Raw genomic sequence first — 17,223 nt, forward strand, 5'->3', positions numbered from 1 at the left:
TGGTTCCGCAGTTCTTCTCTTCTGGTGTCAGGCAGTGGAGGAGCAAAAGATAGGCAGTCTCCCTCCCCTTTCAGGCACTGTTCCCAGTCTCTTCATTCCTCTCAGTGAGAAAAAAAAGTGCTTCACATTGATGTGTTGTCTTTAGACCTCAAGCACAGGCACTATGAAAGATAGCACAGAGGAAACAGACAGACACGCTGGAAGTGGAAAGTGTAGCCTGACAGTGGGTGCTTCCTGCAAACCATCACTGCTGGTGTGTCTGGATTATCTAGTCAGCCAATTCAGTGGGAGCAAACCTGTATTGAGTGGCCTCCCCTCACTGTAGAGCACTCCCACTAGATTCATTTTAGAGAAAATGCCTAGAACAGCAGGTGAAAAAGAGTTATGGTGCTTCCCCCAGGTCCCTTACCTATTCCCAAGGTGCTTCCTTGGTTCTGAGGGAGAGGCAGAGGTACTTAAGCTTGAGACCATTGCATGGACCAAAAAGAATACCAATCCCACCTGCTCTCTGCATTGAAGGACTCTACTCTAATTTACCCCAAGCAGTTCACTACATTTACTCCTCTGTGGAGCTTTTCTCTTTGCTCCCTCTTCAGTAACCTACCATCTCTCTTTGGACTTCACTAGAGATACACAGTGAGGACCCATCCCATTGGGACAAGTTCCTTAGGGTTGTGTCCTATCTTAGGCCTCCTGTGAAGTCCCTGGGTCCTCAATAGGGTTCTCAGTGCTTTGCTCAAACCTTGTGGAATTCTTAGCTTTGGTGCTTCTTACTGTGCTTTCCTTGAAAGTGGAATTCTTTAGTCGAGGTCACCTTCAGCTGACAGTTTATGGCATTTAGTATCAGAGGGGTGGCTGTGTTAGTCTGGATCTGTAAAACGTGACAGAGTCCTGTGGCACCTTATAGACTGACAGACGTATTGGAGCATGAGCTTTTGTGGATTAATACCCACTTCATCAGTTTCTTCTTTTCACCTGAACCAGGAGATTTTTTTTTCCCCTCCTCCAACTTCTGTGCTATCACCAAAGCCCAGAGGAAATCCCCTGACACTGTTTGGATGTATGTGGGACAGTGAAGGTATCCCCTGTCTCAAACACAGGAGTTCAAAAAGTCTCATTCCCTCTTCATGATCCAAGAGTCCCTGCAATGGTTAAAAGCCTCTGATTAACTTCCCCTGCTGGAATTATGGCTGACTTGCAAGGGGAAAAGAGCTGCTATCATCTCCACAAGGTGATACTCATTCTTTCTACTCTGTTCAGCCCCTTATATTGCCTCAGCTGTCACAGCCTACTGAGTTAGCTGGTCAGTAATTTATTGTTGCCTCCATAAATTGGTACTGTACTTCAGTAGATTTTGCCCTCACTGTTTTTGCCCACTCAGGTTGAGGAACTGAGCAAGGGACTTACTACTAGAAAGTGGGTTGTAGACTAACCAGAGTTGACATTTTTGGCAAGTCATTGACTGGTGTGCCTGGAGACACAGTGCTTAAAAGGTGCAGGAGCTTGGCACCTAATCTCTTGCTTGCCGACATTAATGATGAACATCTCATCATATTAGATGGGGATAGTCTTGTGGCTAAGGCACTGGAGTGGGAAATAAGAGGTATGATTTAATTCCTGGCCTCTCTGCTACAGATGACTTGTGTGAGTTGAACAGGTAAGTCTCGCTGTGCCTCAGTTTTCTGTTTGTGTTTAAAAAAAAAAAAAGAGCGCATACTTATACTGCATTGCCATATGTGGATGATGTGAGAATAAATTAGTTAAAGTGCATGGAGTTCTCAGATGTTGTGCTGATGGGATGTCATATGAATATCTAGATAGAAAGATCACACATTGGCTCACCAAGCTGCAGAAAACTGCTTAGCAGATTCTAAGACTTTATTTGACATATTGTGTACTTTTCACCTCTATAGTAAGTATAGTGGTTTATTTTTGTCACTTCTAATGTCTTGAATTTTTTTTCTTAAACTTCAGGGAAAAGTATTGGGGGACGTGGTCACAAAATTAGTGACTATTTTGAAGTAAGTTTTTATTTATTTATTTTGAAAATTACTGTTTTGATTTTCTTTAATGTTGCAAGTAACTGTGTAAGATACTAAATTTAGTTGAATTCGCAAGCATAAATGTAAAGAGTATTGCACTACTCAGGCAACAGATTTGTGTGGATTGTCACCCCCTTGATTTAGAAACATAAAATGCATGGCTTTCTATACAAAAGTCACACATATAAGTCATGTCAACACTGTGAGCTAGCAGTGTCTTTTAAATGTTCTGTTGGTCTTGCTGGAGCTGAAAAAGGATGAGGAAATGAATGGTTTAAATTAATTAGTTTTTAAAATGCCTTTGGAAGTGTTTGTAAAATTTCTATTTAAAAAATTAAAGCTACATATTGAATAGTTTTTGTTTTATTTTTTTCTCGCCAGCTCTCCTGCCTTTAGACATATAGGTTGTGCAGTAATATAATTGGTGGTGGTGGTGTTTGTTTTTTTACCTTACATCCATTTTCAATAAGAATGTTAACTAATTCTTTGGCAATGTTTTCTCTTCAGTGCCAAGGTGGAAACGGCTCCAGTCCTGTAAGAGGCATATCTCCTGCAATCCGTTCTCCTCAAAATTCACATTCACATTCCGCCCCTTCTTCTGTAAGTTTGAACTATTAATCTGTTCAATTTCAGTACAAAAGTTTTCAGTGACTGAAAGTAACCTTAACTGGGAATCGCTGATTATAAATAATCACTGTAAATAGTGCAACTTTCTTAACTTATTTTCAGGAAGAAATCTATTTCTTCAAACCAAACAAGTAGTATTATAAAGTTGAAATTTTAAAAAATGCTTTCAGTAAATTTTTAGGTTTATAAACTAGGATTACTGTCTCATTGAAACACTGTTGTAAAATCTGAAGTGAAGCTCCAAGTTTATGATTACACTGCATAACTTCAGGTAAATGGTCACCTGGCATGGATGGTTGTTGAATTCCAAACTATTTATTTAAAATAAATTCATAACTTTTTCATTAAGTAATTTCAAAAACTGGACATAATAACATCTGTTCGCATCTACCCTACACACATTAAAAAAAAATTTCTCAGTCCTTTTTGCTAGGAAGGAATAGTGAGCAATCCAGGTTGTTCTGTTATAAGCGAAGATGCTGATAAACCAACAGATTCTAGTTAAATTTAAATACATGACTACTGTATCCTTTATAACTCCTTAATAGTAATGTTTTGAAATTTGGAAGTTGGGATTTAATTTGAAAATAAATAGTTTCCCCTCAGACACAGGCTTGCAGTGTCAACGTTGGATTTGCCTTTGTTTAGCTCCAGGTGGCAGGGCCATTTCTGTCTTGTTTCCCCCATCTGGACAAATCCACTTTATTCTACTTGTTGGATGCTTCAGAATTTGATCTCCAAACTTCCTTACGCTCGGTTGCTTGGAAAATGCTTTAGTTTTGCTATATATTAGGGCTGTCGATTAATCGCATTGTTAAACAATAGAATACCAATGGAAAATTATTAAATATTTTTGGCTGGTTTTCTACATTTTCAAATATATTGATTTCTATTACAACACAGAGTATAAAGTGTAGAGTGCTCACTTTATATTTTTTATTACAAATATTTGCACTGTAAAAATGATAAACCCAAAAGAAATAGTATTTTTCAGTTCACCTCATACAAGTACTGTGCAATCTCTTTATTGCAAAAGTATAACTTACAAATGTAGATTTTTTTTTGTTACATAACTACACTCAAAAACAAAACAATGTAAAACTTTAGAGCCTACAAATCCACTCAGTCCTACTTCTTGTTCAGCCAATGGCTAAGACAAACAAGTTTGTTTACATTTATGGGCATTACCTGACAGTGAAAACAGGCGTTCATATTGCAGTTTTTTAGCCAGTGTTGCAAGGTATTTACGTGCCAGATATGCTAAACATTTGTATGCACCTTCATGCTTCAGCCACCATTCCAAAAGACTTGCTTCCATGCTGATGATGATCATTAAAGAATTAGTGTGTTAATTAAAATTGTGACTGAACTCCTTGGGGGAGAATTGAATGTTCCCTGCTCTGTTTTACCAACAACCTGCCATATATTTCATGTTATAGCAGTCTCAGATGATGACCAAGCACATATTTGATTTGCAAGCACTGTCGCTGCAGATTTGGCAAAACGCAAAGAAGGTACCAATGTAAGATTTCTAAAAATAGCTACAGCACTTGACCCAAGGTTTAAGAATCTGAAGGGCCATCCAAAATCTGAGAGGGAAGAGGTGTGGAGCATGCTTTTAGAAGTCTTAAAAGAGCAACACTCCAATGTGGAAACTACAGAACCTGAACCCCCCACACGCACACACAAAAATCAACCTGCTGCTGCTGGCATCTGACTCATGATGAAAATGAACATGCATCCATCCACTCTGCTTTGGATTGTTATTGAGCAGATCCCATCATCAACATAGATGCGTATCCTCTGGAATGGTAGTTAACGCATCTGGCATATAAATATCTTGTAATGCCGGTTACAACAGTGCCATGTGAATGCCTGTTCTCACTTTCAGGTGACATTGTAACGGGTTCGGTCACAGAGACCCCCTTGGGACTGTGACCTGATGTGCTGAAATTACCTCTGAGCCAGTTTTCCCTGATGGCTTGGGACTCCAGAACCCTGCCTTGTAGAGCCAGACACTCCAGTCTGCTGCAATGCAGACCCATGTCTGAACCACACCCCCAAATTTGCAGGCTTTAACTGAAAACCACTCAGCAGGTTACCTGTCTCCAGCTCCCAATGGGATCCAGACCCCAAATAAATCCATTATACTCTGTATAAAGCTTATATAAGGTAAGCTCATAAATTGTCTGTCTGCCCTCTATAACAGTGATAGAGAGATGTTTGCTCCCCCAGGTATTAATCAGTTACTCTGGGTTTAATAATAAACAAAAGTGATTTTTTTAAGTATAAAAAGTAGGATTTAAGTGGTTTCAAGTAATAACAGAACAAAGTAAGTTACCAAGCAAGATAAAACAAAACATGCAAGTCTAAGTCTAACCCCGATATAACACGGTCCTCAGGAGCCAAAAAAATCTCACCGTGTTATAGGTGAAGCCATTTTATATCAAGGTAGGGAGAGGAACCAACTGCTCCCGGCCCCAGCTCACTTCCGCCTCCTCCCTGAGCGCACCGTCGCTGCTCCACTTCTCCCTCTCTCCCTTCCAGGCTTGCCGTGCCAATCAGCTGTTTGGCCCATCAAGCCTGGAGGGGATGGGGAGCAGAGCAGCAGCAGTATGCTCAGAGGAAGAGATGGAAATGAGTTGGAGCGGGGAGCGGTTCCTCTGCTCCCCCCCATTCCTTGCTGCGGCCCTCCCTGGGACCCTCTTCCCCAGCTCACTCCGTTCTGTCTCTTCCCATGAGTGCGCTGCAGCTCTGCTTTTCCACCCTCCCTCCCAGGCTTGCTGCGCCAATCAGCTGTGGAGGAGGGAGGAGAAGTGGAGCTGGGCGCCGTGCTCGTCGGGAGGAGGAGGAGGAGGCGGCAGAGCAGAGGTGAGCAGGGGCAGGGAGCAGTTCCTCTGCGCCCACTGCCCCCCTTACTTGCTGTGGCCACCCTGCCCCAGCTCACCTCCGCTCCGCCTCCGTCTCCTCCCCCAAGCGCGCTGATGGGCGCAGCAAGCCTGGGAGGGAGGAGAAGCGGAGCTGCGGCGTGTTCATGGGAGGAGGCGGAGTGAAAGTGAGCTGGGGTGGGGGGCCCTGAGGAGGGCTGCAGCAAGTAACGGGCAGGCACAGAGGAACCGCTTGCAGTAACACGAATTTGGCTATAACGAGGTAAAGCAGCCCCGTCCCCTGGAGTGCTGCTCTACCGCATTATATCCGAGTTTGCATTATATCGGACTGCATTATATCAGGTAGAGGTGTACATTAAGAATCTGAATATAGGTAAATCTTGCCCTCAGAGATGTTCCAAGAAGCTTCTTTGACAGATTAGATTCCTTCTTAGTCTGGGCCCAGTCCTTTCCCCAGGTACAGTCTTTGTTCCAGCTCAGGTGGATGCTAGAGGATTTCTCGGGACTGGCAACCCTCTTTGTTCTGTTTCATCCCCTTTAATAGCTTTGGCACAAGACGGGAATCCTTTATCTCTCTCTGGGTTCTCACCCTTCCTTCTAAATGGAAAAGCACCAGGTTTCAAATGGATTCCAATACCAGGTGACATGATCACATGTCACTGTAAGACCTCATTGTTCATTCTTTCAGAGTCGGCCTGCAGATACCCAAGAGGGTTTGTGAGTAAACAGAGCCATTAACAAACAGTTGTTCTAGTTAATGGGAGCCGTGAAGATCCTAAGCTACCATTAATGGCCCACACTTTGCATAATTACAATAGGACCTCAGAGTTAACTTCATATAGTTTTAGATACAAGAATGATGCGTACATACAAATAGCATAATATACACTCAATATATTATAAGCTTTGATACCTTACAAGAGACCTTTTGCATAAAACGTATTCCAGTTACATTATATTCACATTCCAGGCATTTTTCATATAGCATATGGAATGTCACAATTATAAGCAAGAAGTGGGAAGCATTATCTCCTGCAAATGTAATCAAACTTGCTTGTCTGAGCAGTTGGCTGAAGTAGGACTGAATGGATTTATAGGCTCTGCAGTTTTACATTTGTTTTATTTTGAATACAAGTGTTTTTTGTACATAATTCTACATTTGTAAATTCAACTTTCATGATAGAGATTGCACTTCAGTATTTGTATTGGGTGAATTAAAATATACTATTTCCTTTGTTCTTTACAGTGCAAATATTTGTATTAAAAAATAAATAGAAAGTGACCAGTATACACTTTGTATTCTGTGTTGTAACTGAAATCAATATATTTGAAAATGTAGAAAACATCCATAAATATTTAAATAAACACTATTCTATTATTGTTTAACAGTGTGATTAATCACGATTAATTTTTTAATTGTGCAACTAATTGCGATTAATTTTTTAATTGCTTGACAGCCCTCCTCTCTCTCTCTCTATATATATACACACACACAATTAATTTATATTTTCCGTCTCTTTCCCCCCAAAAATGATTTCTCTTAGAGGTTTCAGACTGATGTCTTTGTGATGTCTGTTTGATTCCATAATATACGACAGGTTTCTCCTGTTCTGGGCTCCCAATGACGGAGAAGCCTTCCAAAACTAAAGGAAACCCAGTTCAGTTATTTTTGAGTTGTCAGACTTAGTCTAAGGCTTTATCTACACTGGAAACTGAAGGACAAAAGTTTTGTCATTCAGTGGTGTGAAAAACGCACGCGCACACACATCCCCAAATGACAAAAGTTTGGCTGACGAAAAGTGCCGATGTGAACAGCACTTTAACAGGAGTGCTCGCCTGCCGACAAAGCTACTGCTGCTCAAACAGCAGCTACACTATGCGCCTTTTAGTGACACGGCTGTAGTGGCACAGCCGTGTCGCTAAAAGTTGCGTAGTATAGACACACCTCACAAAAATCTAGCCAAGGGGCATTGGAAAAGGATGCAAGCTTATGATGCTAGTTGTTACCAGACAAAAGGTTGTTAGACTTGGTATACAAGAGTCCTTATTAGATCAGCTTTGTTCATACTATCTAACGGCTGTGCTTGATGCCAAAATTTTGTTTTAGTTGAGCATTAGTGTGAATTGATATGTATTGTGCCTGTTTCTACAAACTTTATTCTGTTCCTCTTAAGGTAAGTAGCAGTCTTTAGAAACTTTCTAAGAGCTCCTGTTCCATACAGAATAAGACCAAATCTCTCAGCCTTTTTCCTTGAAATGGATCCAATCATAGCTTTTTTAGACTATGTTGCATCCTCTCCAAAATACACATGTGATTAACTGCATGGGGAACAGCTAGATACAATACTCCAAAGATAGATCTGTCATATAGTTAGATTATGGTCTTTCCATGTTTTGTATTTTACCTTGTTAATTATAACCAACTGTCAAGTAGTTATTTTCACAGGATTTTGAGATACACATTCAAAATACTTTCACTTTGCAATCTGTGTATTTCAAGTTGAAGCTGATATCCTTTTGTTTATGTATTTTAGGTTCAACAGAATAGTCCTTCTCCTACTGCATTAGCTTTTGGGGACCACCCTGTTACACAGCCAAAACAGTTATCATTTAAAATTACTCAGGTAAACACTTCTGTGTTGACTCTTCCCATGTCATTTTTAGAATACATGAAAACATTGATCAATGACCATTTATTTCCATGCCGGATAACTGGTTCAAGACCAGTATTTAGAAAATTTACAGGTTCTGTAAGCATTTGTAGTGGTCTGCAAAAACATTTCTGTCCTTGATAAATTATGAGCTGCTAGTCATTCTGATTACCATTTTGTGCTCACATGACTTCCAGCATAGCACTTCATGAACCATTAGAGTTAAAAGAATGCTTTTTACCTTTTGCTCAAGATTCAGGCTGTAATTTGATCTTATAGTGTTGGTTTCTAGCTCTATCAGTATTTTAAGATAGCAACCACTGTGACAATGATATATGGTCAGATAAAACATGGCCTTTCAGAACTAAAAGTCGAAGTTCTTTGTCAATGAAAATGGCAGTACTTTTTTACGCTTTGCAGCACGCTTATTGCTGAACTGCTGTTTCATTTGGCATGTCCAGCCCAGTCCTCTGACCCTCTGTCTTTGGCAGTTGGTTAGTTTAAAACTTCCTTACTTAGAGGGATACCACTTCAGACCAAACAGAGACAATTTAACACAGTATTATTAGACTTTTTCATTCAAGCCATGTTGTGTTCATCCCTTACTGGAAAAGAAAATTAATTGCACTTTGATAGATTGACTTTCAATTAATGAAGAACTTTATCAGTTAAAGTGGCTCATCCAAACTCTTTACTCAACCCAGCCTGTTAATGGACAAAGACAATTATAATAATTTAAAATAATTAACAACATTGATACAAAAATGAGGAAGATCATGCGTTACAGCTGCCAAAGAATGGAATTAAATATTTAAAAATATTTTTGTTTAGACTGATCTCACAATGCTGAAATTAGCTGCACTGGAAAGTAATAAAAATCAAGACTTGGAAAAGAAAGAAGGTCGTATAGATGATTTGCTCAGGGTAAGTGTAAAAGACTGAGTAAAAGATGTCTGTTTAAAATATCAGTTAGTGATGGTGTATAGAAAATATCTGTACTACCATATGAAGTTATAAAGCTGAAAGTATTTTAAACTTTCTATATAAATATATGACAGAAAACACCAGATTTGTGAAGATTAAAATATTCTATTAAATCCGCATAAATACTTTTTTCTGAAAAGCAGCAGATACTACAGTATGCAATAACTAAGTGCATGAATCTCATCTTTCTCTGCTTCAGCATTTAAAAGAAATGTCTTTGGCACATCTAACTATTAAATATGGTTATAGACTTCTTCAGCCTCCAGACAAGGATGATATTGTATATGGCAGTGTGTGTGTTTAATTTCTTTGGCTTTTTACAAATCTTGATATATTTTCACAGATTTCTTGCTTTAATTGTAAAGTAAAGCATTCTTCAGTAGAAAAATTTATTATTACCTTCGTTTTCAAGATTACCATGACAGAAGTACCATGGGCACAAAATAACTGGCTGTAATGAGAAAAAAAAATGAAGTACTTTGAAAAGTTCCTGTACTAGAGTAAGGGAGTTGGGGTGGTTATACTCCAGAAGTAGTCGGGATGCAGAGGTAACTATATCAACAACTAGACAAACAGGATGTGACAAAAAGCAGACAACAGTGCACAGATAAAACAAATAGAAGCCTTTAAAGGAGATGAGTAAAAGGAATTGTAATAACTTCACAAATTGTATATATCTCATCTAAAATATGTTCATAAAATCTTGCATTTTTCTGTCTTTACCTGCTAAATTGTATAGAATTAATAATATATATATGTAAGTATTCTGCTTTAGTGCATGTCACCGAAGCTATAAATTTGTATTGATAATAGTTATATGTTTTTGATTTGTAGTATTTTCCATAAAATAACATTGATGTGAAATATAACAGACTTTTTTTTCGTATTTGTTCTTAGGCTAACTGTGATCTTAGAAGACAAATAGATGAACAACAAAAGCTACTTGAAAAATATAAAGAAAGGTTAAACAAATGCATTTCAATGAGCAAGAAACTTCTGATTGAAAAGGTAAGATGGAACACTACTTTTTTCAGTGTGTGTGGTGGAAAGCACTATAGATAGTTATCTATGGAGTGCCGTTATTAAACCCTCCACTCCATTTTCATTTGCTTGTAACTTTCTGTTTGGGCTGAAACTTTCTCAGTTTTTGGTCTCAGTCCAGAACTAATTAATTTTAAATTTGAGAAAAATCCCTTTAGCCATTTTTGAAATATGGAAGAGTGGGGAAAAAATGCATTCTTGAACTTAAATTTTTTTTTTGCTCACTAATAATTCAGTCACTGCCAAGCATAAAAGATATGACCTTAGCATGTGGCTTTTCTTCTGGGTGGTGTTCAGCCTTTTTTCTGAACTTTGGGCAAACTGTTTTAAAATAAATTTACAGGTGATTGAAAAACTACTTCTGAACACGCTCACTGGGGACATTATTTTTGTGAAAAGCACGTAAGAGAACTAGGAGAATTTCCACTGTAAATCAGTCCACTGCTGCCTTCTGTCTTTAGCTTAATATTAAGAGTATCAAAAGCAGGTACTTACCCCTCTGCCATCCCATTCACGTAAAGAAGATATGAACTTCAAATTTAATGCTAACATTCTTAAACACTAGCAATACTGATTTTCTTAAAAACAACCCCCAAAAGTCAGGAAAAATGAATACAAAAATTAGTTTAATGCAATGATTACAAGACAGATCAGGACATTAAGAAAAGAAACTAAATTTTTGCATAAATTGTGCTGCGAGAGACTGCGGAAGAATTCCCACAATGGAGGGTCACTTTGAATATCTATGCTGTCACCATTGCTAGCCTCAGCACCAGGGTGTGTTGGGAACAGGATGTATCAGGCCTGTTTTTCATCAGACTAGAGGGAGTGTGGCCTGCTCTGGAGTATAGAGCAGTGGTTCTCAAAGCCAGTCCGCCGCTTGTTCATGGAAAGCCCCTGGTGGGCTGAGCCAGTTTGTTTACCTGCTGCGTCCGCAGGTTCGGCTGATCGCGGCTCCCAGTGACCGCAGTTTGCCGCTCCAGACCAGTAGGGACTGCGGGAAGGGCGGCCAGCACATCCTTTGGCCCGGGCTGCTTCCCACAGCCCCCATTGGCCTGGAGTGGTGAACTGCGCCAGTAGGAGCTGCTATCGGCCGAACCTGTGGATGCGGCAGGTAAACAAACCGGCCCGGCCCGCCAGGGGCTTTCCCTGAACAAGCGGCGGACCAGCTTTGAGAACCACTGGAGTAGAGCATCCCATAGACAGCTCTTGTGCTGGGGACACACCAGTCTGTTGAGGAGCCTTGAATTGTGATAGAACAAAGATAGCTCAAATTCGCCCTGCCTTCTTCTCTCATTCTTTAAATTCCATGTCACATTTGCAAGTAAAGTCAAGCTTGGGTTTTCTGGTTCATGTATCATTATGAATAATAGCTAAATTCTTACTGCAGAATTTTTAACCATTCTGATAATGTATAAGCCAGAAAAAATAACATGTATGGGTTCTGCAGAGTTAATTGGAATATAAGTAGTTGAAACTTATTTCCATCTATCATTCTTTTATCTACTACTCAAAAAAAGACATAAGAGGAAGGGGCTGTGTTTTTGCGAACTTTTAAACACTTTAAAAACACTGGTAATATTTTGATTTCTTAGAGCACACAAGAAAAGCTGGCAAGCAGAGAGAAGAGTATGCAAGACAGACTACGCCTCGGGCATTTTACAACAGTTCGACATGGTGCTTCATTTACTGAACAGTGGACAGATGGCTTTGCATTTCAAAATCTTGTGAAGTTAGTCAATGTTATGTTTTTAAAATTCTCAGTAATTTGTCGGTTCCCTCCAGTGGATTTTTTTATTACTAAGAGCTTCTAGGATTGGAGCTGCTTTTCATATGTAGTATTTTACTTTGCTTTTTGAAGTTTCAGAATACAATACAGAACTCCCTTAATCAACTGACAGAATGTAGAATGTTAAATCCTGTTGTTTTTTAAAGAAGATGATTGGGCCTCACTTGATTTTAACAAGCCTTAGAACAAATGTGAATTTACTAACTGCGCAGCATTTCATTAATCATCACAATTGATAGAAAAAGTTGTAAACCTAGATCAGTGATTCTCAAACTGTGGTCCACCGACTACTGGTGGTCAGTGGAACAGTTGATGGTCTGTGGAGGGCTTGCTGGTCACATGGTGCTGGCTCCACATCCTTCATTATAGCAGCTTCAGCAGACATCCAGGCTCTTCATTGCAATGAAGGAGGAGTGAGGAGGAGGAGCAAACCTAGCAGCCGCCACTAGAGGCTGCTGCTAGCATAAGCGGATGGGGGAAAGGAGCCTGTAGCCGCCAGCAGGAAAAGAGCTGCCTCAACAAGGTACTTCAGCTGAGAATGGAGCAGAGAAGGAGCTTGGGGAGATGGGGCAGGGGGTGGAATGGGAGAAAGAAACTAATTCATAATTTCAGAGACATGCTTTGGAAAGTAAACTGATTTGTTAAGTATTAATGTATTCACTGGAAACCTCTAGTTTTGCCAAGAAAGATGTGGGAATGCAAATAGATTGTGGTTGCATAGGGATTTGGTCTATGAAGGCACTCGTCAGAAATGGGTCCACACTAAATGTTTGAGAACCCCTGACCTAGTTAATATCTAATGATTTAGCTTTTGCAGTCTTCCTTATGTGTTTTGTGCACACATACAATATTTGCTGTGTAACCCAACTGATTGATTATTTAGAAAGTTCAGCTTAGATAAAGTATCTGAATTGTAAAACAACCATATTAATATTCTGTATTGACATCTCTGACTTTTTTTTTTTCTTTTGGTGTTGGTTGTAAGCGATAATAACCACTTTGTCAGAACACCATTTGTTTCCAATGTGGAGAACACAGTATGTATGTTACACTTTTTTGGAAACCTATTCCAAAAGACAATTATACCAACATGTTTCCAAAACTTTGTGAGACTACTCCTACCTAACAGGGAACATTCTGTTTCTTTTTAACATACTTTGAAATACTCTTATTCTTCATTTGTGCAAAAATGATTACCAGCAGAAGAAGTACAACTTTTTCAATTACCATCATCTTGCCAAATTGCAGATCTGTAGCATATTATCCAACAAAGAATACACCAAGAAACAAACATACAAAATAAAATAAAATCATGCAAATGCTTCTTCTGCCCCCCCAGAATAACTACTGACATTTACAGTGCCTATTAGTTAAGTACAGCACATGAGCATTTCATTTTTACCAAGAACAGAGATTATGGTAATTCAGTGGATTAGAATCCATCATTGCCATTATTATAAGCCTGCTTTTTAAAATGTTATTAGCTGTAAAAATATTAATAGTTAATGCAATATTTTTGGTTTTACAGGCAACAAGAATGGGTGAATCAACAAAGGGAAGATATTGAAAGGCAAAGAAAGCTCCTAGCCAAACGAAAACCTCCATCTACAAATAATTCTCAAACACCATCTGCCAATTCAGAACCAAAACAGAGGAAAAATAAAGCTGTCAATGGGGCAGAAAATGATCCCTTTCTTAGACCCAGTTTACCACAACTGTAAGTTTACCAATTCAGTCAGTCATTTTCATGGTTTCCTAGATGTTGTTGTCCATTTCGTTTGCAGCGCAAGTATTGGCATAACCTCAGCAGTTATACCATATGCCAGCAAGTTAGGGACGTACTCTGTTCTCACTGATGGCTTGTCTAAATTGACAAAACTTGCACCAAAGTCTATGTAGCTGCAATGTATCATTGCAGTTTATCTTGGGTAAATTGCATCAGTCTGTTTTGCCCTGATGCAATGTGTCTATGGTTCTCTAATTAGACATGCCTAATTCTAGTATTCTACACTTGTAAATCCACTGAAATCAGTGGAGTTAGCCTTATTCTTCTTTCAGTTAAACTGATATAGAGAAGGCTTTTGGTGACCAAGTCCGCTTCCGCTGAAGAAGATAATAGTCTTTCAATTGGCTTTGAAAGGAGTTGGATACAGCCCGTAGTATCTGACAGCCTGCATCTAAATTAATAATGTGCTTTAAAAAAAATAAATGATCTTACATCTTTTAATTTAAATGCTTTAGTGCTGGTTTAATGGACACCCTCAATTTAAAAATTACCCTTCTGTATGAAAATATTTTACCTACTGTTGTTACAAGTAACTGTAAAGTTAAGTATAATGGAAAGAGATTGAAAAAAAGAAAAGGTTTTTTCCTTCAATTTGTTTACTTTGCATTTGATTGCACTTCATGGTATATTCATTATCACTATTTCCCTGTGTAATCAATTTTTCTCCTCCTTTGTTTGAGTTTTCCATACAACAACAGGAGGGAAGCACATTTTTGCAAATATGATAATGTGGTTATTAAACTACAAAAAGTTGGCCAATGCACCAGAAGCAGTACTTCAAAGTTCTTTTAAACTCCTGTTTTGAAATTGGCTAGATCCCAGGTTGATTGTGACCTTTAATCATCAGAAAAATCATTATTTTAAATATTTACAATTACAACAAAATGTTCAGGCTTTTCTGATTATCAAATCCAATATCCCTTTTACCTGTGCATTCATTGTATGTTTCTGGCACATTTTGCACTTGGTGGCAAAAGAATTAAGAATAAAAGGGGTCTGCATATAAGCTAGGCATGCTTCACTTTTTAAATAATACTGGAACTAATATGGGCTCTTTTCTAGAATACCTGTTTCCAGGGGAACTAGCTCATTCTTCTTACAAAATTTTTCAATCTCTAACTCTTTGTTCCACTTAAGAAAAATGAATACATATATTGGGATTCTGTAAATTGTGTGTTGTGTTTGTAGAGACTTTAGCATTCTTGTTTTTTAAATCTGCAGGACAGCTCTGTAGTTGCTTTTACTTTCTACCATACAAACAACGCTTGTGACAACATAAATGTTCTATATATTAAAAGCCAAGCAATTGTTACTGTTACTCTTAGCTATTAATATACCTGATCAATATGTTTGGCTAAGTCTTTTTAGTCTATATTCATGTTAAATTTCCTGAGATTTTTTGCTGCTTTAGTAGATGATAAATTTTGCTTCAGTTGCATGTTTCACAAGAGGCATTGCATATTTAATTGTACCATGAATATCTCTTGTCTGATTTGTTCCAGATTCACAAATAGCTACTTCTGTCCTTTTGTCAAAATATTCTCAAATTAATTATTTTTAACATTTTCAATTTCACATTTAATTTACAAATACAATACAAATTGAGCATTGAAGATTTCTTTTGACAACGGTATAGCCAGTACGTTAATTGCAATTTTTTTCTATTTTAGTAATTGAATGGTAGTTTACACGTATTAATCATTATTGAATCAAGACTAGCTGTGTATTTGTATATGTTAATTTGGTCCTGATATAACTGCTGTTTTATATATAACACTGCCTGCCTATTTGTGTGTTATTTGCTGGGGTTCTTTATGCAAAATAGGATCACCAGAACACAAGGGCCTCTCATGTTCCTTTGCTGGGAACTCTAGGGGGTTTTAGAACTTCTAATTAGGATTTGTTGTAGTCTTACTTGTTGGTGTGATACCTCTTCTTCTCTGAAAGATACCTACAGTAAAACTGCGGCTCACCATTACAGAGTTAGACAGATAGCACGTGTCCATGTGGCTGGTTAAAACAATTAATAATTGTGCTTTTCCAGTCTAGTATTCAGTATTCGTTTACTCTTCCTAATCTACCATTACTGCATTCGTATTGTACTCATCACTCTGCCCACATCGCTCTGAGAATAATGGTTCTAATTAGCCCATAGCCAAAAGGAAGGGGCTTTATTTATACTTAGCTGGAGGGAAGTACAGAATGGCTGAGATTAATGAACTAAAACAGAGGTACATTAGTACAACATACATGTATGTGATTAGGCAGACCTTTACGCTGCTATGCTGAAAAAAATTATCTGGTAACAAAGCTTGTCAGCAGTGAGTCCCTCAGGCACCACCTTATTTAGTTGTTACAATAGCTTAGCTTTTTGTGTGGACAAAAACAAATATTTTTTTAGTTTGGTTATAGAAAAGTGTGGTTGAAACCAGGGTTGAAAACAGCTTTTTGTATGTGAACAGTTTGAAAACAGTTTTCAAAACCAGAAGAAGGAGATGGCTGAGGCATTGCCAGTGACAGGCCATTTTCCTGATGTAGTTGGATGATTAACAACTTACCGTGTTTATCTAGGGATAGCTCAGTGGTTTGAGCATTGGCCTGCTAAACCCAGAGTTGTGAGTTCAATCCTTGAAGGGACCATTTAGGGTTTTGGGGATTGGTTCTTTGAGCAGGGGATTAGACTAGATGATCTCTTAAGGTCCCTTCCAACTGTAATAATCTGTAATCTAATGAAAGTACTCATCAAGATGGCAACTAACCACATGAAAAGCAACAATGAGTCCTGTGGCACATTATAGACTAACAGATGTATTGAAGCATAAGCTTTCATGGGTGAATACCCACTTTGTCAGATGTATGTGAAATCACACTTTGCTCTCAATACGGAAAATGGGAGAGATTCCAGAAGACTGGAAAAGGGCAAATATAGTGCCAGTCTGTAAAAAGGGAAATAAGGACAACCCAGGGAGTTACAGACTAGTCAGCTTAACTTCTGTACCCAGAATGATAATGGAGCAAATAATTAAGCAATCAGTTTGCAAACATCTAGAAGATAATAAGGTGATAAGTAACAGTCATCCTGGATTTGTCAAGAACAAATCATGCCAAACCAGCCTGGTAGCTCTCTTTGACAGGGTAACAAGCCTTGTGAATAGGTGGGGAAGCAATAGATGTGGTATATCTTGACTTTAGTAAAGCTTTTGATACTGTCTCACATGACCTTCTCATAAACAAACTAACGAAATACAACTTAAATGGAGCTACTATAAGGTGGGTGCATAACTGGTTGGAAAATCGTTCCCAGAGAGTAATCATCAGTGGTTCACAGTCATGCTGGAAGTGTATAACGAGTGGTGTCCTGCAGAGATCGGTTCTGGGTCCAGTTCTATTCAAAGCTTCATCAGTGATTTAGATA

The 17,223-nt window shown here is 38.5% G+C and overlaps 1 protein-coding gene across 5 annotated transcripts in view; it reads left to right on the forward strand.

Annotated features, from left to right (window-relative positions):
• Positions 1 to 17,223, forward strand: part of TLK1 (tousled like kinase 1) — a 148,022-nt gene that overhangs the window by 84,631 nt on the left and 46,168 nt on the right. For all 5 annotated transcript variants that reach the window (XM_030580053.1, XM_030580054.1, XM_030580050.1 and 2 more), the window contains 7 exons: positions 1,975 to 2,021; positions 2,550 to 2,642; positions 8,092 to 8,181; positions 9,040 to 9,132; positions 10,090 to 10,200; positions 11,829 to 11,965; positions 13,551 to 13,739. In XM_030580053.1, the coding sequence (XP_030435913.1) occupies positions 1,975 to 2,021; positions 2,550 to 2,642; positions 8,092 to 8,181; positions 9,040 to 9,132; positions 10,090 to 10,200; positions 11,829 to 11,965; positions 13,551 to 13,739 (760 nt within the window). The remainder of the gene's footprint in view (positions 1 to 1,974; positions 2,022 to 2,549; positions 2,643 to 8,091; positions 8,182 to 9,039; positions 9,133 to 10,089; positions 10,201 to 11,828; positions 11,966 to 13,550; positions 13,740 to 17,223) is intronic.

The sequence above is a fragment of the Gopherus evgoodei genome, chromosome 11 (genome assembly GCF_007399415.2).
Source record: "Gopherus evgoodei ecotype Sinaloan lineage chromosome 11, rGopEvg1_v1.p, whole genome shotgun sequence".
NCBI classification, from domain to species: Eukaryota; Metazoa; Chordata; order Testudines; family Testudinidae; genus Gopherus; species Gopherus evgoodei.